The sequence below is a fragment of the Microcebus murinus genome, chromosome 4 (assembly GCF_040939455.1).
Source record: "Microcebus murinus isolate Inina chromosome 4, M.murinus_Inina_mat1.0, whole genome shotgun sequence".
Classification (NCBI taxonomy): domain Eukaryota; kingdom Metazoa; phylum Chordata; class Mammalia; order Primates; family Cheirogaleidae; genus Microcebus; species Microcebus murinus.
Window position 1 is genome coordinate 102,761,413 of NC_134107.1, and position 25,298 is coordinate 102,786,710.

Genomic DNA, 25,298 nt, shown 5'->3' on the forward strand with positions numbered 1-25,298 from the left:
CATAAGACATTCTATTATAAAGACATCTGCACCCAAATGTTTATGGCAGCACAATTCACTATAGCAAGGTTGTGGAAACAACTCAAGTGCCTGTCAATTTATGAATGGATAATTAAAATTTGGTCTATGTTCACAATGGAATATTACTCAATTCTAAGAAACGACAGCGAGCTAGCACCATTTATACTATCCTGGATTAAGCTTAAGCCCATTATCCAAAGTGAGGTGACACAAGATCAGGAAAATTGGCTCCACATGTACTTGCCATCAAATTGGTACTGACTGATTATCAATATGGTGCTCAAATGGTGGTGGTGTTCACCAGGGATTTGGGGGTAGAGGGGGCGGTCCCACATCTTAGGGGTGTGGTGAGCATTGTGGAGGGGAAGGGCATACCTCTATCCCTTCCTAGGTAGAGGCAAAGATATAAAATGTAACCAAATTGTCAAAAAAAAAAAAAAAACATTTATCGGGTGTCGGGCAGGTGGGAACGGGGAGGAAGGGATGCTTATTACATAATGAGTGCAATGCTCACCAACTGAAAAATGGACACCCTTGAAGCTCTGACTCCAAAGGGGGAGGCAAGGGCAATATATGTAGCCTTAATAACATTTGTACTCCCATAATATGATGAAATAAAAAAATTATAAATTTTTATGAGATAATATTCCCAAATAAAACATATTTATAATTATTAATGAAAATTTGTACTTACTTTTAGGACATAATTCCTTTATATCAGGCTTTATGCTAGAGGCAGCTTTTTGTAACTTTTATCAAGAATTTTTAATAATGAATGATTATATCTCTAATTTCTTTATACTCACTGTTTTAGTCCATTTTGTGCTTCTAAGACTGGGTAATTTATAAGGAATAGAAATTTCTTGCCTTGTGGTTCTGGAGTCTGGGATGTCTAAGATTAAGGGGCTAGCTTCTTACAAGGGTTTTTCTTTGCTGCGTGATTCTAAGGCAGAAGGGGAGAGAGAGAGAGAGAGAGAGAGACAGAAATGGGAGCTGAATCATCCTTTTAGAAAGAAACCACTCTTGTAATAAAGGCATTATGCTACTCATGATGGCAGAAGTCCTCCTAGCTTAATCATCTCTTAAAGGTCCTACCTCTTTAAATTGTTACAATGGTAACATGAGTTTGGAAGAGGACAAATATTCAAACCATCACAGTCATCATCAGTGAGAAATTGTATATGTAAAAATGATAATGTTTTTAATAATTTTTACCACCATTTAAAATTTTGCAATTGAAATCATATTTAAGTAATGTAAGTGTTCTTTTCTTTCACTGACAAATTTAATGTTGAATCCATTCAGAAACCATTTTACTTTTACATTTCAAATAGTTTGAAATAACAAAGAAGTTCTAATGTGCACAAGGATTGTGCATCGTTAGAGTAATCCCATTGCAACTAGCTCAGATGCCACTAAAAGTCTACACCAGCTGGAAATGGACAATATCTGAACTGGGGGAACAGACACTGGGGCTTCTGCCTGGAGCAATGATCATAAGATTTCTGGCCTGGCCTCCCAGCACCTAAGGCCAAGCACTGTGGTCCTTGGGCACCTAAGACACAAACTCCACCAGCAGCCCCATGGGCTTCAGAATGGGCTCTCTCCTCCACTGTGTGTGACAGCTGTAGCTGATATCTAAACGGCAAGTGCATCTTTGGTTGGGCTCTCCATCTTTGGTTGGGTACTCACAGCAGTGAGTGCCCTGTTGGCTGCTCTCACAGCCGGCCAAAGTATGGGTGTGCCATTCCATCAAACACTCTGTACTCCTCTCTTCCCCAGAGCATCTTTCTAGGATGTACTCTAGTCTTTGTGCCTTTCACGTGTATTCTTATGGGGTTTCTATATGACTAAATCAAACTTTTTCCCAATTAAAATTGTATTTATAAAGCAGATAAAACAGAAGGATAGCCAACATGTTTAGGACACTACCCACGTTTTCAAAAAATTCACTAATTTATAGATATAATACTTCTAAAAGATGTTTTTAAAAATGCTTAATATTCTGCAATAATTTTTTGCTTCAAATTCTCTAATTATATTAATTTTTAAATTACTTTTTGAATTTTTAATCATTTTGGTTTTATGCAAGTTATAATTTTAATTTTAAAAATTGATAATTTTTGCCGGGTTGATCAAAGGAATACAGTCAATCAGTAAAATACTCCTGTTGACTTACAGCAAAGCCAGGCATATTGCTGACTCATCATCCAACCAGGGGCGCTAGTGACTTGGATATATATGATATATCCTGCAAGGTGTGTATCAAGTCTGCAACTCATATTTTATTCTTGTTAAGTACCAAGGATGTAGTCATGGATGCTATAACATCTTAGTTTATGGCTTTTTAAAGACATGTAAAGTTTGTTAAACTTGTACTTTGTGGAAAAATTTAGGTCAAACAATTTTGAGCTATTTAACCAAGCATTCTAACAGATGTAGGAGAGAAACAAATAGAAGTAGATACTAGGCCTTCACATTCTGGATGATGGAGTAAACTTTATTTTTTAGAACAATTTTAGATTTATAGAAAAATTGACCCACATGTAGTATTCCCCATTATTAACATCTTACCTTAGTATGATATACTTATTACAATTAATAAACCAATATTGTTACATTATCATTAACTATGGTCCATACTTTATTTATATTGACTTAGTGTTTACCTAATTGAAGGGATGGCATTGCTAATAAATCATCTAACATATATAAAAGAGAAAGAGAAAAACACTGCACACAATACCCCATTGTTTGTTTAGCCACCTTTGGTTTAACTTGTTTTTTAAGAACTTATTTTAAAGAACTGGAACAGTTCTGAGAAGACAGAAAAGGGCACATAGCCCTCCTCCACATCTGCCAGACTACATTCTGAGAAGTCAAATAAAGCCAGCCTAGCAGAGAAAAGAAAAACACAATTGCCTCCCATTATTAGTTTGTAACAAAAACTACTCTACCATTTATAAGCCAAATAAAATCCCAAGCCACTCATCCTCAGGCCTGGCATTCCTTCTTTGTTTCATGACCTGCCCTTTCCTCCCTTGGAAAGTAAAATAAACTTCTTGCTTCAAACCCTATCCTAATCTTTGAGTTGAGAATTCTTTCTCAACCTGCGGTATGAATCCCCCAACACCCCACATTTTGGTGGCCCATATGGGGATCACACTCTTCTATTTCTGTCTTAAGACTGCTCCCCCCTTGGCTGCACAGTTCCCAGGATATCCTTCTTGGCACCCTCAACACCATGCAGAAGTCAGTGATTCTCCTGGACTCTGGGAATGATCATATGCTCTAGCCTAAAAGTGGTAGCTTTTGTTTAGTCTAAGATGGAAAAATCCCTGTACTGGATCTATGGCTCTCAAGATGTGCCTTGGAAGGACATTTCACCCAGACACTGGGACACCTGGTTTTGGGGAGGATCTCTGAAGTTTATCTGGGTCAGAACTTGGGGATGCCCACTTTCTGGCCAGATTTCTAGGTTTCGGTCTGACTCAGATCTCAGGGATGCCCAATGTCCCAATGTCTGATAATATCTTTAAAAGTCATCTGAATTAGGGATGCCCTTCTCAGACTCTCCTCTTTTGACATGTGACCATCCCTAAAAAGAGTCTTTTCTTTTTCTTTCTCCTAGTTATCATCATGGGCAACATTCAGTCAGCTCCACCTAAAGACTCCCCATTGGGATGTCTTCTTAAGAATTTTAAAACTTTGGGACTTACCAACCTCCAACCCTAATGTTTAGTCTTCTACTGCAATACAGCCTGTTCACAATATAGATAGATGGCCAGGAGGTTTGGCCCAAGAATTGATCTCTTAATCATAATATCATTCTTCAACTAGACCTTTATTACCACCCTCTCAGTAAAGGGTCTGAAGTTCCCTTTGTTCAGGCTTTCTTTGAACTTACTTGACATCCAGATCTTCACTCCGCTTGCCACACATTACTCCTTACTCCTACATCTCTTCCACCATCCTCCTCTAATCCAGATGATGTTTCCTTTTCAGCTCCCTCTGTTCCCCCTCCATGTTGCCTCTCTCTTTCGGTGCCATAGTCAAACCTTTAATCCCACTGTCTTCATTTTCCCCTACCTCCCCCTCTTCTTCTTCCTCTTCTTCTCCACCACTCTCATCCAGCTGTATTTGATTGGACCAGCCATTCCAAAAGGCCTCTGTGTCCACACTCTCTCTTTGTGAGATTGGTGGGTTGGAAGACATTATCCAAGTCCATGTCCCTTTTTTCTATGTCTTATTTGTCTCAAATAGAAACAAAATTAGACAGCTTCTTAGCTAATCCTTCAAAGTTCTCCAAAAAATTCGAATATCTCACCCTCCCCTATGACCTGTCATGGAGAGATATCCATATAATTTTCTCCACTTGTGCTACTCCTGAGGAGAGGGGCCATATTTGGTCCAAGGCTAGGGAGTATGCAGATGATCTCAATCAATGACAACATGATATCTATGCTGCTGGCCCCATAGTGGTCCCAGAACAGGACCCAAGTTGAGATTACCAACAGGGATTTCATTATGGGGGCAGCAAGATCACAGACTTTCCTGTATAATAGAAAGGATAAAAAGGATCTCTTCCAAACCTGTTAATTGTGATAAAGTGAAAGAAATTACTCATGGCCAGGATGAAAATCCAGCCCTTTACTTTTCACGACTATATGAGGCCATTCACTTCTTTACTAAGTTAGATCCTGACATAAGGGAGGGACAATCCATCTTAGCAAATACACTTCATTTTCCAGTTGGCCCCTGATATTCAGTGTAAACTCCAAACTTGAAAAGGGGCCTTGAACTCCACACATGGAACTTTTAGACCTAGCCTTCAAGATCTTTAATAACCAAGATGAGGAGACGAGAGGTGAAAAGAGAGAACAGGACCAACAATGGATCCAAGAGCAGAAACAAGTTTTCCAATGGTGGCTACCACTATAAGAGCTGCTTTTCAGAGACAAAATTACCCAAGGGGCTCAGGCAAGAGGCATCAGAACCATGTCCTTCACCAGGACCTAAATTCTGCTTCAACTGCAACCAACTGGGTTATTGGAGTAAGGAACGTCCCAGGAACCCAGGTCCTCCAGGACTGGGCCCTCCCTTCAAAAGGGAGGAGCACTGGAAGCAGGAGTGCTCTCTCCTTTGAACAGGAGACCACACTCACTTCTGAAACTGATGGGGCCCCCTAAGACAGTGTTCTCCATACCCACAGATCTTCTGGGACTGCTTCAGTCTGCCTCAGAGACCCCAGCTTCAGGACCATCTCCACTTCACATCAAGATAGCAAAGCCTTGGGTAACTCTCTCTGTTGCAGGTAAGCAGATCGATTTTCTAATCAACACACAGAGCCACTTATTCTGCTTTTCTTTATTTTTAGGACCTCTACTTCACTTCCCTATCTCCATTGTCAGAGTTAAAGGTAAAATACAAACTCCTTGTGAATTCCACAGCTCCTCTCCTCACTCGGAAATCAGGTCTTTGCTCATTCCTTTTTAGTGCTTCCCAATTGCCCTACCCGACGGTTGGGAAGAGATCCCATGGTCAGATTAGGGCACTCAATTTCTTCTAACCTCTCAGGTTCCCTTCCTTGGGTTTTTAGGAAAGACATTATTAGACCATACCCAGGACCCCCCTCCCTTTTCGTTTCTATTGAGGTATCTCAACAGGTGCCACCTAAGGTATGGGACACTAGTACCTCAGAAAAGGCACAACATATACACCCTATTTCTATCTCTCTTAAAAACCCTACTCATTTCCCTTGAAGAACTCAGTACCCTCTTAAGCTAATGACCTCGGGGACTCATACCCTATTTTTCCTGAGAAATGGTACATGGAATACAATTTTGCATTTATTTTACCACCTTCTTTCTTTGGCAGTAGTAGGGTAAAGACTTTCACTTTTTGTCAAAATGTTGACCACATTGATCCCATGTGTTTATTTGGATTGCATTACATATATAGATCGGTTTTGGAAAACAGACGTTAACATTGACTCTTCCAATCCATGAAGAGAATCCATTATGTACCTATTATATACTTATATCTTCTTTCTCAGAGCAAGGTTTTAAACCTTTCAGTTTAGACATGCTTACATCTTTCATTAAATTTATTCCTAATTATTTTACATTGAGATTCTATTATAAATGGTATCTTTTATTAATATCATTTTCCAAATTTTTGTTGCTAATATATATAAATATAATTTATTTATGCTTAATGACCTTGTATCCTGAGACCTTATTAAATTCACATTGTATTTCTAGTATATTTGTTCTGTAATTTATTTAGGGTTTTCTATATAAGCAATCATATTTTCTGTGAATAAGGCTTATTTTCCTTCTTCCTTTTCAATCTGTTGACATTTTATTTCAGGTTCCTGTCTTATTTAAATAGGATAGGCTCTTTACCAAATATAAATGAGAGAAAACAATCTTAGCTTGTTCTCAGTCTTCTGGAGAAAGCATTCAGTCTTTAACTATTAAACGTGATTAATATGTAGGTCTTTTATAAATACCATTTGCCAAGGTGAGGAAATTCTCTTCTGTTCCTACTTTTATTAAATTTTTATCATATATGGATCTTGTCATGGCTGAGTGACAGTAATAAAGTTGGAGATATATGTTCATGGGAAACACAGTAAGGTCTTCTTATCTATGCATGGGCACAAACACATTGTACAGCTATATAAAAATATTTTTCATATTCTTGTTCTATAAGATCTTTTATTTAGAAATGTTTCTTTTTTTAATTTTTAAATTTTTTATTAAAAATTAAGACACAAACACACATATTAGCCTAGGCCTACACAGGGTCAGGATGATCAATGTTACTGTCTTCCACCTCTATATCTTGTCCCACTGGAGGGTCTTCATGGGTAATAACATGTATGGAGCTGTCATCTCCTCTTATTACAGTGCCTTCTTCTGGAATACACCCTGAAGAATCTGCCTGAGGCTGTTTTAAAGTCAACTTTGTTTTTTAATCAGTAGAAATAGTACACTCTAAAATAATGATAAAAAGTATAATATAGTAAAGAATATATAAACTAGCAACATAGTTGTTTATTATCATTAGCAAGTATTATGTACTGAACATAATGGTATGTGCTATACTTTTATGCAACTGGCAGTGCCATAGTCTTGTTTACACCACCATCACCACCCCTGGCAGCCAGAAAGCAGGTACATGGACCTACGTCACAGGTTGCATGCTCCCATCTAAGAAATTCATCTGCAACGATACAAAGACATGGAACCACTGGGAACCATTCGTGTGGCTGCAGGAGGACCCAGGAGTGGTATCAGTTATATGAAGCAGTGGTATGATGCAGCTGGCCAGACTGTTCTTGCTGAAATAAGTCCTGCTCTTGGCTTCTGGGCTTGCCTTGTGTTGCCAATTCCCCAAGTATGCTTTCACAATCTCACACCAAGTCTTTCTACACCCCCAGTACTCTTTCTGTCAACTGCTAGAGTTGCTTTCTGTTACTTGACAAAATAAACCTTGACACAATATTTTTCACTGCATTCACATAAGACAATGGACTAACTAGCAAAGATATTAATACATCTGTGAAAAATGTTGATTTCTAAATTAGAAACATGAACAAATGTTGCAAAAAAATTTAGGGTGTTTTAATTAAAAATTAATAATTGAAAGTAATAGTTTTGTAACCTTCTCTGTACCTTACTTCTCAAAGGACAAAATTCCAGCTTTCTACTCTGGCAAATAATGTTATTGTTGGCTTCCCCAATAATAAGTCCTCTTTCATGTAACAGCAGCCTCATCTGCTACAATTTGGGGGTTTTGTCACTAAGAACTGTTAGAAGTATACATACAAATTTTATACCTATTAAAAATTATGGGGAAGACAAGATCAAAGAACCTAGTTCACCTGGACTGTCTAATTTAGGCTACATTCAAATCACACCCTCAGGATATTTGGTAACAGTAACATTACATCTTGGTGCCCAGCTAAATTTAACATAGTGTAGAATTTACTCATTATGGGCTCTGGAACCTACAATACTTGTTCAGAATTAAAAGTAAGGGTCAAGATAATTAAGAAACAAGACAACATGTACCGTATAATTTTTATTGTCTCTCTGCTCTATAGTCGCCTCTCCTGTGTATTTCTAAAGTTAGAAACCTACTATTTACATATCAAAAACACCCTGACATTTTGATACAATGACAAATAATTTACACGTGACCTTCATCCTGAAAGCCCTTCGAGGCTATGTTAGAATCTAAAAACCAATGTTATGCTCACTATGAGGATAAGTACATTGATTCTCAAGCACATAAGATTGGTTTAAGAGACTATAAGGCTCAATAAAGAAATAAATGTTTAAACAGAGCACAGAAGGAGGAAATGAGTTAACTGAATGAAAAAGAGGCATATACAGTCAGATGGGGAGCAAGAGAGCATGGAAGGGAGAGAGTATTCCAGAAGGAAAGGCATGAGAAAAAAATAAAGATTATAGGCTTTTATCTCTGAAACAAAGAAATTAAGACATTTAAGAGAATTTTAAAAACTATTTTCTCCTAGAGACTGAAATCTTAAGAGACCACACATTTAGGTTGATTTTGTTATTTTGAATGTAATTTGAGATGAACCGTTTCAATGTTCAGTGTTCTATGTAATCAACATATTACATGCCAGAACAGCTTTCTTAGGCTTTAGTGTGTCCTTAATATGTACTGTTATGGGATATCCTGTGTCCATGTGGTTTCTACCTGCATGAATTCCCTGCACTAATAGAGCCCCTCAACATACCAAGGGATTCCTAAGACTTAAAACTGGGCCCACTAGATGTGCATGCATTAAATTCTTGTTCTGTTCAACGTAAGTTCAGATTAATGAAAACAAAATCACAGTCAAATACTTAGCTGGCAGGGGAGATAACATATATCCATGATCACAAAATCCCAATCAAGCTACATAGGCCCAATATTCAGAACCAAAGCATTGATCATACATCCCTTTGTCTAACTCATTCTCCTTCAGTGCACAAGGTTGCCTGTGCCCAAAGTAGCTAAAATCCACCTCTATTTCCTCCCCTTCACTATCTTTACATCCACACAAATTTTTTAGTTATCTTACATCTGAATTACCCTTCCAGAAATCTCTCTTCAATTTTCTCCATTGTCAAAAGCATCCACACTCTTTCTCCTCAGGGAGCATCCAGGTAATTGAGGCATCTGCCAGCTTTATAGCAACTAAAGCCTCATACAGTCCTACATATAAAGGGAAAAGGGAAGATCAAACTTCATAAGACTCAATTTCTGGGCTCCTTAAAGGTCTAGGAACTCCATAGCACACATTAGCTTATACACACACACACACACACACACACACACACACACACACACACACACAGATCAACACTTGTTTAACAAGTCCAGACAAGCCCAAAGGAGATTCATAATGTCTGATGAAGTGGTGAGCTTCATTAATTCATGGTGAGATGGCCTGTTCTGTGTCCACATTTATTTGTTGGAATAGGTGCTCCATGAGAACTGGGAAGATGTCTGCATACTTCAGTGCTACATCCCCAGTGCCAGATGCAGGGCCCAGTATGTTGTTGGTGCTTGTTTAAATGTTTCTTACATGGATAAGTGAAAAGAAAAAAAAAAAAAAAAAAAAAAGAAATGAAAGTAGCCACTATGCAGAAAGCAGCAGATGAGTGTGGGAGGTGTGAAATGAGGGGCCAGGGAGGTGGAATTGTGTGTCCAGAGCCGGTAGCAGGGCCTTGGAGAATGTGTCAGTGTTCCCACGGACTGTTCTCTGAGCCCTGGAGGGAGGGCAGCAGGCAGAGCTGACAGCAACTTCAGTGTGTGAGCACTGAGCACCCTCTGACCCTGGGGAGGGAGGCGGCTGCAGGAGAAGGAAAGTGGATGCTTGAAAACAAGGTCACTGCCAGGGAGACAACTGATTCCTGCGTACAATCAGCTGTGAAAGAATCAGAAATTTTTACGTGGATTTCACAGGAGTTGGATTCCTGCATTAGTTAGTAGAAGCACAAGCAGACGGAAATTGTTTATTTTAATCACTTGTTTGTGGTTTTAAAATCTCAGGATTAGAGATCTACTCGTGCAAACATGGTAAAATACCTAAGACATCTCTGTCGGGCAATAATTCAGTTTCTGCCTGGAAGTTTCAAGCCATGCTCACTTGAAGGAAAGGTCATCCCCAAGTCCCCAGATTATAGACACCAGGGATCAGAAAAAGATACTTTCCCCAGACTCTATCAAATGAGCATTGATCACCTGCAAATCCCATAAAACCTCTTAAAATGTCGCAAATTACTAAAAAAATAACTGCTCTTAATTCACAAAACATTTATTAAATTACTATGGAGGATCAGGATTATAATTTTAAAAAGTGCGTGACTGTCTTCTTGCGATCAAGAGACTAATTAACTTTGGTGGGGAGACAAATCTTCCAATCATATTGTTATGAGTTCATAAAACTGTGTTTGAAAACACCTACATAGGTTTTACAAAAAGTTGTTGTATACATTTTAATTACAATGCTTATAAAATTTCAATGTGTTTTTGAAATAATAATTAAAAAAAAAAAACCTACCCCTTACAAGAATGGAATCACAAGTAGAAAGAGAAACTTTAATAAAACACCGCACCAGGCAGTTCAACTAAGTAGCCACCAGGTTGTGCTGGTGACTCAGTAACATCGTTTAAGCAAAAAAAAAAAAAAAAAAAAAAATTTGCTTGCGATTCATATTTTTGCTTCTTTCTCAGCCCTCTAACATGTATAGCCATGGATTTTATATAACTCCTTATATAAAATTATAAACTCCTGATTAAAACACAAACTTTTATAAAATAAGTTCTTTAAAGCAAAATTTAAATTAAACAGGTTGAATACATTCAATTCGCAAAATGTACTGAGTAATTTATTGAGTAGTGGAGAAGAAAGAATGGATGACATAAACAAATAATTCCAATATAATAGATAAGCAGAATGCTAATGCCAAGTATTTTTTTGTTTTGCTTGCTGCTCTATTCCAACACCTAGAACATATTAGGAGCACAATAAATATTTGCTGAATGGATAATTTGATGAATTCAGGTTTTTAGATATTATATAATCCTGAATTCATAAAATCATGTTGTTTTATGTTCTCCTGTCTTAAATGCTTACCAATATAATTCATAGTATAAATGTATTTCTATAAAACAGTGTTTGTAATCATCTTAAAATCCTTTAATAAGAATTTAAATTTTACAAATCCCCCAAGACTATGTACCCCAAAGGAATAATAGCCTTAATTTCATTCTTAGAATAAATGGTGTTAAGAAGATAGATTCCATCTTTTGTGTATTCTCACCAAAATAATTTTTATAACTAATATAAAATTTTTTGCTTATTTTATTACAATGTATAAAATTACATGACAATAAACTTTTTTAAACAACTATTTCAATGTCCCTGACGAGTCTGACAGATTCCCAGAATCAAGCTGGCTTCACTGTGAGAGACATTGTGAGAACAAACCGTAATTAAATGTTTCTTCGTAGCTGATCTTGCTCATCCAGCCCTGGGGACAAACTTTTTAAGGATATGTGCATGTGGTCTCTTTGGCATCGAAATCAATGCAGATTATATTTCACGTATGGGGATTTAGAGCACCATTTTCACAACAACCCTCTCTTTCCTGTTTATTGTCAAGTCCTTTCTCCAGATTGTCACTCTCTATTCACCTATTTCTCTATTCTCCTAATTCTCTCCAATTTCTTTCCATTTCTTCTTGGAATGGAATATATATTAGTGCAAAAAAGCACAGCAGTTGGAGCAGTTAAAGAAGGATTTAAAAGTGGGATCTACACCTTCTGGTGACCTTCAGCAGACTCTTGAACCCTGAATCTCGATTTTACCCTCTGTAAAAGAAGATAACCGGCAGGACGCACCTGTTATGTCTGCCTTCTAAGAAGCACATGACAGACAGGAGCTACATGGAAAAGTATTCAGTTCACTCACAGTTCCAGGATTTAAGTGATCTTTTCTTTATTTGCAGTAGGAAACTGTATTTGCAGTTAAGAAAACAAAGAAACTTTATTTTGTTGAAAGCTCTTTGGTCCCTAGCTAAAGACCGTATCTGCATCTTTTGCTCTATCAATTATGCAGCCCAGAATATTTATCCAAAACTTGGAAACACCTAACAGACAAAGAAGCTATAAATACACATAAACAAGATGGTAATAATATTCCATTTTGCCTACTATAGCACAATTCTATTAATATAATATTAGAAATAAAATTCTGTGAACTTTGTACAGACATAGAGTAGTTTGATGAGCATCCTAGATCCTTAGAAATAAAAGAGAAAAAGGCCAACAACATTTTGAGTCCTAGCTTAAAAAAGAAAAGTGCAAGCTTCAAATTAGTTCTATCAAGTCCTATTTTATAAAGTAAATTTAATCAAAAATGGATGACAATTTTTAGAGATTATATTTTTTTATTTTTTATAATTTTTTAAGAAAAATGATGTTACAGATTTTTGGTAAAATTTTTTTTAATTTCAGGATATTGTGAGAGTACAAACATTTTGGTTACGTTTTATAGGATGACAAGTTTCTTTAAAAATATCTTTTTAGCACCTATGGAGAGATGATCACAAGATTTTTCTCCTCAGCTCTATTAAAAAATATACTTTATTAGATTTCCTAATGTTGAGCCATTCATGCAACTATGGAATAAACCCCACTTGGATATAATGAGTTACTATTGTTTTATTTTTGCTACTGAATGTTTGCTAATATTTTATTTAGAATTTTGTATTGATATTCATAAGTAAGGTTTGTCTGTAGTTTTCTTTCTGTATGCAATCTTTCCAAATTTTGGGTCAATGTTATGCTCATGTTATGAAAATAATTTGCAGGTTTTTTCTGTTTCTAACCTCTGAACCCATTTAAATAGTATTAGAATTATCTGTTCTTTGGTAGAATTCTTCTACGAAACCACATGGGACTAGGAATTTCTATGATATAATTCTTTAACAATTTTCTCTTTTGCTTCTATGGAATTGGACTCTTCAGATTTTCTATCCAATTCTGAATCAGTTTTATTAAATTATATTTTCCTAGAATGCAATGCATTCCATCCAGGCTTTTTAATCTATTTGACCAGTGCTCTGGAAAAGTAGTTTATGCTTATTATTCCTCTATTTCTATTATTTCCCCCCTTTTCTCATTTCTTATTTGTTCTTTCCGCTTTTTCTCTGAATTAGGATAGCTAGAAATTGATATATTTTATTAATTTTTGAAAGAACAAGCCATTGAATGTATTTACTAACTGTACTATTTTTTTGTTTTCAATATTTTCTGGTTTCAACTTTATTCATTCCTTCCCTATTTTTCTTTAATTTTACTATGTGTCTCTTTCTGACCTATTGAGTGAATTGCTTAATTCATTTATATTCATTGCTTATTTATTAATATAGTATTTATGATTATTTTTCTGCTTTAGCTATACACATGTCCCATAAATTGTATGATGTTGCATGTTCTTAGCCTTTTTCTAGATATTCTGCAATTGTATATTTTTCTTTAAGTAGCTTAAAAGAGAATGTTTAACATCAAGGTATTAGAGGATTTTTATTTTCTGATTATGTAATTTAGTTTTATTGCATAGTGATCAAAGAACACTCTCTGTACTATTTCTAATATATCAAATTTATTGAGGTTTGCTTTTGTTACCTAGCATCCATTTTATTTATGTGACTGTTTCTTGACTTTCAATAAAAAGGAAAAAAGGTGTATTTCTAATTTCTAGGACATGGAACTATGCTCACATGCATATGTGCACACACCATTGCACACACACAGATAAAAAATTAGATTTTTACATAGAGAAAATGTAATTTATGTATATATATTAGATTACCTTACTAATTATCTCATTGACATTTTCTATATCCTTTCTCTTTTTCTGTAAACTTGTGTTATCGGGAATGAAAGAGGTAATTTAAAGTTTCCTTCTAATAATGTGTTTATTTTTCCTTGTAGTTCCTGATGTTATACTATTTGGAGCATAGAGAGTCATAACCATTATACACTTATTGTGAATTGTAGCCTATAGCATCATAAAGCTTTTCCATTTAACACATTTTGGCTTGATTTCTATTCTGGCTAATACTTATGCCATTTGTTTGTTTATTTGCTTATGTTTACCTGGTATATCTTTGGTCACTATCTTATTTTCCATCTTTCTGAATCACTTGGTTTTAGATTTGTTTCTCATATGCAACATGAAGTTGTATTCTGCTTTGTGATCTAGTCTGACTCTTTTAATAGAAGAGTTAGGACATTTACATTTATTTTTTTAATTGACATAAAATTGTATGTATTTATCATGTACAGCATGATGTTTTGAAGTGTATATTCATTGTATAATGGTTAAATCTAGCTAATTAACAAATTCATTACCTTACATAGTTATCATTTAACATATAGTCCCTCTTATCCTCCAAGAATCCATTCCAAGACTCCTAATGGATACCTGTAACCACAGATAGTATTGAACTCAATTGCTATAAATTGGAACAGATTATGTTCATGTCTTCTACTCCCAAATTTAATGCCTTTTCCATCTTAACTAAACATTTATCATTCACTGTGGCCATAACTTTTTCAGTCTGAGATATGACAGCAAAACTAACACAAGTTTCTTTTTCCTTCTTCATAACTTCACAGATAGAAAAGTCATTCTTATCTTATATCCTGGCAACCTCAGATAAGTTTTTTTTTTATTTTCCTTTCAAAAACTTTCACCTTTTCATTTAAAGAAAGCACTTCATGGTGTCTCTCTGGCATATCCAAATCGCCAGCATCACTACTCTTGCATTGCAGAACAATTATGAGTAAAGTAAGAAGCCCTGATATACCACAACAGTTAATCAGATAAGCCAGACAGCTGCAAGTGACTAACAGGTAGGTAGTGTGTACAGTATGGACAGGCTGGACAAAGTGATGATGCATGTCCCAGGTGAGATTTTATCACACCACTCTGAATGGTGTGCAATTTAAAACCTATTAATTGTTTATTTCCGGAATTTTCCACTTAATATTTCCAGACCATGGTTGACCACAGGTAACTGAAACTGAGAAAAGTGAAACTACAGATAAAAAGGGACTATTGTAATATTAATATATGTTTTCTTTAGTTCCATCATCATATTGTATGTTAGGGTTTCTCATTTTACATTTACATTATTTTAAGTCATTCACTAGATGGTTTGCTTTCTTTCCTCTTTAGGTGTATGTAGTTCTGATATTTAGAAAGGCGTGCATTTTTGTTCTAGTGTGTACTTTTATAATTATAACTTTATGTATCTATTACTTCCTGATCATGATTAATGATATATTTAATACATTGAATACATTTAATACTCCTCCTCCCTCTTCTCCACCTTCCAGTTTTAACCAATAATAAATCCTTCCTTAGTGTTTACTTTGCACTGTTAACTATACTTGTTCTTTTACTGTTTGTTTATCAGGTTGTAGATACTCTTCTACCTACAAAGAGATGTCAAATTGTTCTAATTGGGCAAATATTTTATAAGGATTATCAATTTTTAGAAATCAAAATTAATTTATCCCACCTCAATTTATTTATTATTCAAGGCATGTAGCTGTACATATTATTGGAATAAGTGACAGATAGAGTCCTAATGTTCCCATAAAGTAACACATAAAGGTGACTCTTCACCTGTCACTTACTAACAATTTAGTTGAACAAATTAATAGATTAGTGAATCTTGAAAGGCAAGCAAGTCTTCGTGCTTTTCTGTGAAGTTATTGATATGGATTCTCAGCCTAATTTTTTTTTTTTTTGGTCACCTTTCCCTGTTAGCTTGCAATAGGCCCTGCTGCCCATGACTCTTTGTATTAGTCAGTTCTCCAGAGAGACAGAACCAACAGGGTATAGATAGACAGATACAGGTATATAGAGTGGATTTATTAGACAAAATGGCTCATGCAATTACAGAGGCTGAGAAGTACCACAACAAACTGGAGACCCTGGGATCCTGGTAGCGAGCCTTAGTCCAAGTCCAAAAACCTCAGAACCAGGGAAGCCAATGATATAATTCTCAGTCTGAGGCCAAAGGTCTGAGAATCCAAGAGCCCACTGAGGTAAGTCCTGGAGTCCCAAGGGCAAAGAGTCTGGAGTTCTGATATCCTTGGACAGTAGGAGAGTGTCCCAGCTCCAGGAGAGAGAGAGGAGAGAGAGAGAGAGAGAGAGAGAGAGAGAGAGAGAGAGAGAGAGAGAGAGAGATCTTTCTCTCTTTTTTTTTTTTTTTTGTCTATCTGGGCCCCAGCCAATTAGATGGTGCCTGCTTACATTGGTGGCAGATCTCCTCCATTCAGCCCACTGAATCACACACCAATTTCCTGTGCAAAGACACACACACACACACATGCACACACAAAGAAGTTTTCTAGGTATTCCTTAAGTCAGTCAAGTTGACACCTAAAATTAAACATCACAGCCCTATTTGAGTTGCATTTTGTGTACTGTTAGAAACTTTATTCTTGATGTGGTTTCCAATAACACCCTACTAGAGCAAAAGAGGTCATCCCAAATCATAAGAAAATGAGAGCTTCAGTTACCAGAAGACCACATGCTAAAAGTACACAGATAACTATAATGTAAGAGATTTAGCAATATTAATCACTCCCCCTCCCTCCCTCACTATGGGATCTAATTAGTGAGATCAAGTACAAGGAGCCAAAAAGGATCCAGATACCATTCCATCTTTACCCATAGCAATGCTGAAGAAGGACATGTGTCATGGCTCCAACTTCCCTCTCAGAACCTGGACCCAAACTTAAGCCAGTAGCAGATGGGAGTAGAAGCTGAGATAGAAACAGCATATATCTGGCATCTCCTTGCCAAGAGGTTGCTTACTTTAGTACCAACAGGTCAGAGATGAAGATGCTGGGTACATCTCCATTAGTGACCAGCTCTTTCATTCTTATCTTTCTAATTAGTCTATCCTCTTCACATAGAGTGGACCAAGTGAGAAAGCAAAAATAGGGATAGATAGTGCCCACTGCCGAACTGCTCTATCCTGGCAAGTAGAATTCTATCCTTTTGTAGACACTGCTAGTTGTCCACACAATAGCCATCTTTCCCTTCTCCCTTCTCCTTAAAAAACAAAAACAAAACAAAAAAAAACACTCTATTATTTTTAAGGATGATAATATTCTCAAGTTACTCGCTAAGTTTCCCAGGCTCCCTAGCAGGTAGGGGCGGCTAAGAAGGTGTCAGCAGAAGTCACACATTGAATAGGTAAAGCACCCTTTTGCTTCCCCTCACCCCTGTGTCTTCCTGCTGTGCGAAATGTGGACAAAATCTTAAGAGCTCTAGTGGCCATCTGGAAATCATGATGCATCCTTGAGAATGAAGTCACTGCCTAGACAGAAGAGAAAAAAGGCTGGGAGAGACTGAGTGTCTGATGATTCAGCACTGTCGTGTCAGCCTTGGTCTGCCCATCTCTGGATGCCTTTTATGTTGAAGAAAAAATAAGCCCTTATGTGTTTAAGCCACTGCTGTCAGACTTTTGTCACCAGCAGCTGAAGCAATTAGTAAATATGTGTCTCTTTCATGGAAGTGTGAGGGGAGACAGAGTGCTGTGCATCTAGGCTGAGGGTTAGCACTGAGTCAGCCACAGACACCCTCCCGACTGCTCCACAGAACAGAGGAGAGCACCCCCCTTTCCTCCCCAAGATCCACTGAAAGTTCTCTCGGGACTCCCTCCTGCTACTGGGTGTCTATCACTCATCTCTGCCCTCTCCCACCTGTTTAGAAATGTGGGAGAATGTGTAGATATCAAGAACAATTTACTCCTCCTTATGCTCCCAAACCATGCCGCCACTTCATCATTACATAATTCTATTGGGACATCAAAGTTGCCAATGCTTTTATGTTTCTAGTTACAACTGATTACAGATTATTATTGTAGGTAGATCAGTGCCAGAGTTACAGATTTGGAAACCACCATCAAGTATGTGGTTGTTGAAGCCGCTCAAGTCAGAGGGATGCCTCAGGAAGAGCCCAGAAGGGGAACAGACCAAGACTGAAACTAGAGGAATCACAATTTTAATGATGCTCCTAAAAAACTCAAAATGGTCTTGCTGAAAAGTAAAATGTCATGATGTCACAAGATGATAGAATTATGGTCTTGCGGTGGAAGAATTCACTTTAGGACATCTGATACTAACTTTCAAATCATGTCTCTGTTACTGTAAAGTAGCATCCCCTAAAACTGTTTCTATTTATTGACCACTGAGAAACAGAACAATTCCTTAATGCCAACCCAAAATGACAAGCAAAATGACCTATCTTGTTTTGTGAGAGAAGTGAAGGCCTTCTGAATTTATTAAATGTTGTGTTTTCTGTGGGAGCAATATATGCTCTTATCGGCCATTACAAGAACCAAGAGTCCCTCTGAATTCTTGTTATTTCAGTTTCTCAGTTACAAAGGGGCTGCTTTCCAAAACACCCAAGCCAGGGCCTCATTCAGTCACAGTTACACTCTCACTTCTACTCACCAATATCAATGTACAGTGCACATAGGGAAAATTATTCTTGGACTTTAATGCATTCATCATGTAATTTTTCCTTTCCATTCATATGCCCTGACTGATTTCTTGTTCCTACTTATTTATACAAGTGGTAATTAATTTTTTCTTTATCTGTATAAAAGTAGATTCTTCTTGACTTTTTCCCAATATCACAAGATCCCCACGGACCTAAGACACAGACAGTCCTTTGGAGGGTGGGCTTCAGGGAAGCCCTGAGGACGAGCTGGCAGTGGTTCAGTAGGGTATTCATTCAATTCCAATACATGGGTTAATATATTAATATTATACATAAGGTGCCTCACACAGTGCACTAACACACAGTGCAAGCTCAGTAAATGTGAAGTGTCATCAGCATCATAACTGAGGCCCAGTGCAAGTATTAGAGCTTTCCTCCTTCTTCAAAGATCTCTGTGTAGCAGACTGGAGACGATACGGTTGGCCTCAGGCCTCCCCAGCAGTTACTGTCACGGTGCAGGTGCTTCTCTGCGCTGCTCTCAGCCCCACCTCAGGACGTTTCCTGACCACCACCTGGAGCACTCGGGCGACCTCCCTTCTCAGTGTGATGCTGCTGCTTCCACACCAGCGTCAGCACAGAGGCAAATGTGAAGAAAGCTTTAATTTCCTTTTGTGCCTTGTTTCTCACACCAACGCACACTGTGCACCTGTCCAATTTTATGGAAGCGTTGGAAAAATACAAGCAAAGCAAAAGATACAGTACTTTATATGGCTCTCCCTGTACCCAAAGGAAAAACACCAAATATTCTTCATAGAGGGAAATTCTACCTTCTGCTCAGAGAGTGCCCAATCTTATGACCACAGTGTGAGTCCCCACCCTCCCATCTCCCATATGCACCACTCTCGCCCTGCATTCGCCTCCCTCCCTACACTCAGGGTAGATTTTAAGGGTGTATTTCTTGAAATCTGAGCTATTGGATATAGAACAGCAGAATCTTTCACTGAGTAGTACAGAGTGGTCTTTGGCACTCAAAATTCAGATCCCTTCCAGATGCTCTGTGAGTGGGAAGTGTAATATGACTCCTCTTTCTTTCTGATTCTGTAATGGTTAACTGTAACACACATACACACACACACACACACGCACACGCATGGGCACACACACACACATGCACACATTCTCAGAGACAGTAAAATCTAAATCCACTTTACGAATAAAAGAATTTTCCTACAAACCCCATAATTTGTTCATTATCTCCAGGGCAGGACAAAGGCAGCATTTCACATAATCATGCAAATCCCTGGAAGTTCTTCTTTGCTCTTTCAGCCTGAGTCCCTAAAAAATTGGTCTAGTTATAGGATCATCTACCTGCAGTTACCATCCCAAGTTCCAGGAGTTTTGAGTCTTTGAAATACAAGATTTGGGGTTTGATGTTTCCTTACACATCAGGCCATGTAAAGTTCTTAAGTGAAGCCTTCCCTTGTGTACATACACGTATGTGAAAGGGAGGCTTACGATCTTCCTGACCAAACAACTTCTCAGAGAGTTGGAAGATTGTGTTACCTGTGGCACTAAGGTATCTACCTGTGGTCTTTGGTAAGACCACTCATGTAACTAAAAAGGAAATGTTCCTGGACCCTTATACCATCACCTGCCCCTTCTCTCAGGCAGAGATGTTCCAGCTCAGTCAAACCCATTTAGTCTACCAAGGGAACAGAAGGTGTGCAGTCTCATCTTGTTCATCTCTTGTACCTAATATAGAGTCCAGGAAACAACAGGCACATTATAGACACTTAGTTGCATGCAATGAACCAACTTAAGTGGTACAAAATGCTGTAATTCTCAAGGAGACTATAGGCAAGAGATTTCCAAGTTTTAAAAGTGGAGAGAAGACCCTGTTTGAGGGAAAAGGTTAAAAATTCCTCCACCTATGGATAAAAAGGTACTTGAGTATGATGCTTACCACGCATTAACCACCAATGATACAAAGAGACCCATCAGAAGAGCACTCTCTTCAGGGTTTTAACCAGGGCAAGTTTAACATCCTTATTCCTCAAACTGTAGATCAAAGGGTTAAGCATGGGAACCACGCTGGTGTAAAAGACGGAGGCAAATCTACCCTGGTCCATAGAGCCTGGAAAAGAGGTTGTCAAATAGGTGAATGCTCCCGACCCAAAAAACAGGGCAACGGCAATTACATGGGAGCCACACGTGCTAAAGGCTTTGGATCTACCCTCAGCAGAAGGAATACGAAGGATGTTAGAGAGAATCAAAGCATAAGAGACGAAGATGCTGACGCTGGATATTGCGATGACCAGTCCCACAACAATGAAGAACACCAGCTCATTGACACGGGTGCTGGTGCAGGAGAGCTGCAAGAGGGGGAGAACTTCGCACAGGTAGTGGTCGACGGTGTTGGAATCACAGAAGGCCAGTCTCAGCATGCTTCCAGTGTGGGCCATGGCCCCAGCAAACGCTGTCGCGTATGAGCCAGACATCAGCACAGCACAGACCCTAGGGGACATGGTGACCGTGTACAGCAGAGGGTTGCAGATGGCCACATAGCGATCATAGGCCATGGATACCAACACACAGCACTCAGAATTGACAAAGAAACAGAAGAAAAATAGCTGAGTCATGCATCCCCCATAAGAGATGATATTTTCTGACACAAAATCACTCAGCATTTTGGGGGTAAACACACAGGAATAACAGAGATCTATGAAGGACAAGTTGAAGAGGAAAAAGTACATTGGGGTGTGAAGGCTAGAATTCAGCCCAATTAAGGTGATCAAGCCCAAGTTGCCCACCACAGTGAACACATAGAGCCCTAAGAACAGGAAGAAAAGGGGGAGCTGGAGCTCTGATCGCTCTGATAATCCCACAAGGATAAACTCAGTCACTGAGGAGCCGTTTCTCAGAGTCATTCTCTTCTGGTGAGTCACCTGGGAAACAGAACAAAACACAAGAGTCATGACAGGCACAACATGACTACTGGAAGAAATTTCTAGAAGATAAGCCAGTGTGTGAATGTCCGCTCTCCTTTCTTCCCTCATCTATATCCCTGCCCATGCCCCCCACCCCGACCCCCCGCAAGCTATTGACACAGTGTCTGTGACGGTATCGCAGCTGCCCTGGGCTGATCGTGAATTCGAGCTAGAGTCCATTAGCACAGGCAGCAAGAATTCTGCCCCTGCTTAAGAGATGAGGAAATGGCATACTGGAATTGGCTGCCCAAGGACCTCCAGAAGAGACACCCAGGAGCCAGGAGTACAACCTGGACCTGCTGCTTGGGCTCTGAGAGACAAAAGCTCCCATTGCCTCATTGTGTCCTCCCACTCTCTGCTTCCCCTCCTAGCTAAATCCCAGGGTCCCCCCTGGAGAGAAGGCTGAGGGTGTCCACTACCCTCACCATCTCTGCACATCCCACCCCTCTCCTCTCCGCCCCTTCATTCCAACTCACCCCAGGATCAGCGTTGAGAGCAGAGAAGGGATGGATACTCCCAGATCCCGTGGTTGTGGGTGTGAAAGAAAACCATCAGGAAAGACGGGCCTCAGACCTTCTCCCTGGGCCCCCTCAGTGCGGGGCCTCGCGCAGCCTCTTTTTCCATTAGCCAGAAAGAGAAAATGTAGCTGCTAGCAGGGAAAGCAGACAGCCTTGTGTGTTTAACTCTTCTGATTCCTTTGGTGCTGGGAGTCAGAGCTTTCACAGACCCCAGGCTCCAAGGTGCTTGAGGAATAGACCGTGACTTCTGTTTGTGGATTTTCCCAGATCGTCTCAAGCAACTTCAGGGGGAAAAACTAGCAACTCCCATTTTGACCAGACCCCTGCCGGCATATCCCAGAGAACTTTAAGCTGCTTGACGATCTCAGGGACCTGATTAGACACAGTGTACCCTGGGAATTTCTCCGAGATCTGTCTCTGTAGGGAAAAAATTGCACTGCCTGTTTACACCCTGGATTGTGGTGTTTGCCCGGCATCTTGACAGCAGGTGTTCTACTCAAACTCCCCTTACTCTGGGGTTTCACATCATGCAGTGAGTTTGGGGGCTTGTTTTTCCTCTCTCATTAACTTTTAGAGCCTTAGTTGACTTTAAGGAAGAATAGCCCCCAATTTAGCCTCTACTTCCAAAATCTCACGGAAAACTTTGAAAGTAGGACCAAGGGGGAAAAAAGTTCAGGTCAGATCTACAGAAAGCACCTCAGTAAAATGTTTCTGGGACCATGAGCTGCTTGGAACAGTGAAGAAGCCACACCACCTCCACCACAACACCACCTACTCTCAGCTCTAATAAGGGCTACAGACAGGCCTTTACTATATATGAGGAGACTAAAATATCACAACACATATGCAAGGAAACACACACGCACACCCCTGCATGGAGTTACTCTATAGGCGTGCAGGATTAAGGTATAACGGGAAATGTATCTGAGGGTTTAATCCTGCCATTCTTCGGATGACAAAGCTGCTCTCCATATGATCTGCTACATGAATATTTTAAGAAACATTCAAAGATGTGTGAGCATCTGCATTTGTAAGTTTCCACTGAGGCTGCCTAAAGTAATCCCAGTTTTCCTGGGATGGTCCTAATTTACACTCATTATCCCTATATAATCATTGTATTAATAGCACACCCTTCACCAGAGTGAAGTGTGTCTGGACTTGGATAACAAATTATATGGTCACACTACTAAAAAGAGCAAAAGCAGCTCTTGAGGTCCTCTGGCCCCCGCAGTCTCCTAATCCCACTGACTTCTATCTCCTGTCTGACAGTCTCTGTCTTTCACCCTCCTTGCTCTCAAGGTCTTTCTTACCTGAACCTACGCTTCTAGACAACCAATATTATCTCATCAGTGGACCCTGGCTTAAAAACTGGGAAGGGCAGTAACTGCAAGCTGCTTCTGATTTATACTAGCTGAAAATCCTAAAGCAAGAAAACACAAACTTGAGCTACCTGCCTATAATGGGTGAAAAGGAAAAATAAGAAGATAGGAATTGTATTGGTATAAGGAGTAAACATTAGTATATTGTTGTATATTGCTATATATGCGTATAATTAGTTGGTTGGCAGTATTTAACAAACTTGGACATATACATAATACTTTGACCCATTCTACCACCAGGTGCATACCCAATAATAATAAGTAAATGCGTTTATCTCTTTAGGTAAACATGCCAAGAATGTTCATAGCATACATAGTAGCCCCAAACTGAAAACACACATGTCAACCAAATGTAGAATGAATAACAAATGGTAGGATATTAATAAAATAAAATTCTATATATCCATGAAAAATAATGACACAGATGTCACATGCATATTAATGGAGCAAAAGGAAGCAAACACAAAAGAGTGCATATAGTTTATGATTTCTTTTATATAAAGTTTAAAAACAAGAAAACTAATCTATGGTGTTAGAAGTCAGATGGCAGTTTCTCTTAGCCGAGAAGAAAAGGGCTGATGCCTGGAAAGAAATCTGAAGGGCATTTCAGGGCTGACAATGTCTGGTTCCAACAGGGGTGCTGGTTATACAGATGTGTTCATTTTGCAAAAATTCACTGAACTATATCCTTATGTTACACTTAAATAAAAAGTTTATTTAAAACATAAGTGGAGAAAATATATATATATCATCCTACTAAATTAGTTTAAGACTAAAATTGCTAAACAGCGTTGAGCCATAATTCCCTCATTTGTAAAGTGGGTATTTACTGACCTGACAGCTCAATATAGTAGAACATGCAAGAAAAATACCATTTTTACTTCTTTTCCATCTTGTGTCCCTTAAAATAAAAACCTGTTATATTTTTCTTATATAAAGAGAGGAAATCAAGAAGAAAGAATTAATGCATATGGAGCAGCGACAGAGTGCCTGGCATTATGCTGGATGTTTCCTACTGTAATGTGATGTTTCTAACAACTATACGATGTATATGTGTGTGGCAGATTGTATTTTCCAAAGATGGCCATCCCAACACATACACATACACACATGCTCACACATATATATATCTTGCATTCCACATGCTCTTGGTGTAATAGGACTGACACTCCTCCAATCAAGAGATGGGGTCGATATGCTCTCTTAGGCAGGGACTTGGGACTTCTTCAATACAGTATGGTGGAATTGATGCTATGTGACTTCCAAGGTTAGGTCATAAAACGATACAGCTTTCTCCTGGCACCCATTCTCCTCTCTCTCTCTCTCTCTCTCTCTCTCTTTCTCTCTCTCTCCGTCTCTCTCTCTCTGTCTCTCTCTCCTCCTGCCCCTCCCCTCATTTATTTCTCTTTTGTCATCCCCTAGCCTTCAGGACAGTCATGTTAAAACTCTCTGGCTTTGTCTCAAGATACAGTCACTTAACATTATCTATAGGTTCTTGGAAAGTGCCACTTTAAGTGCAATGATACCCAATACACTGTAATAACTTAACTCTTCTTTATATCAATTAGGCTACGGTAAAATTGGTCTCATTATACAGTACATCATTTTGCTTAAAGTGACAGTTTCCAAGAACCTATACATGGCGTTAAGTGAGGACTTACTGTGCCCTACAAGGCAGCAAGTTTTTGGTCATTTGTCCAGTGTTGATGGGAACAGAAGCCCTTTAGGGCCTGCATACTAGTGGGTGGACATCGGAAAAATACCGCAGGGAAGTGGCCAGAAGAATCTGCAGTGCAGGCCCGGTTTACTCAATCCAATTCCCTCTTGC

At 38.7% G+C, this 25,298-nt stretch overlaps 2 protein-coding genes across 2 annotated transcripts in view; one reads left to right on the top strand and one right to left on the bottom strand.

The window, feature by feature from the left end:
* Window positions 1–25,298, top strand: part of SPA17 (sperm autoantigenic protein 17) — a 306,364-nt gene that overhangs the window by 9,157 nt on the left and 271,909 nt on the right. The window lies entirely within an intron of this gene.
* OR8B4 (olfactory receptor family 8 subfamily B member 4) lies at window positions 20,427–21,527 on the bottom strand. The gene has a single exon (XM_076001336.1). It carries the CDS (start codon window positions 21,511–21,513, stop codon window positions 20,584–20,586), a length of 930 nt encoding a protein of 309 aa, XP_075857451.1. The 5' UTR covers window positions 21,514–21,527; the 3' UTR covers window positions 20,427–20,583.

Excerpts from the sequence above, each read along its gene's own strand:
- OR8B4 (XM_076001336.1), bottom strand. The coding sequence starts at position 21,513 with ATGACTCTGAGAAACGGCTCCTCAGTGACTGAGTTTATCCTTGTGGGA.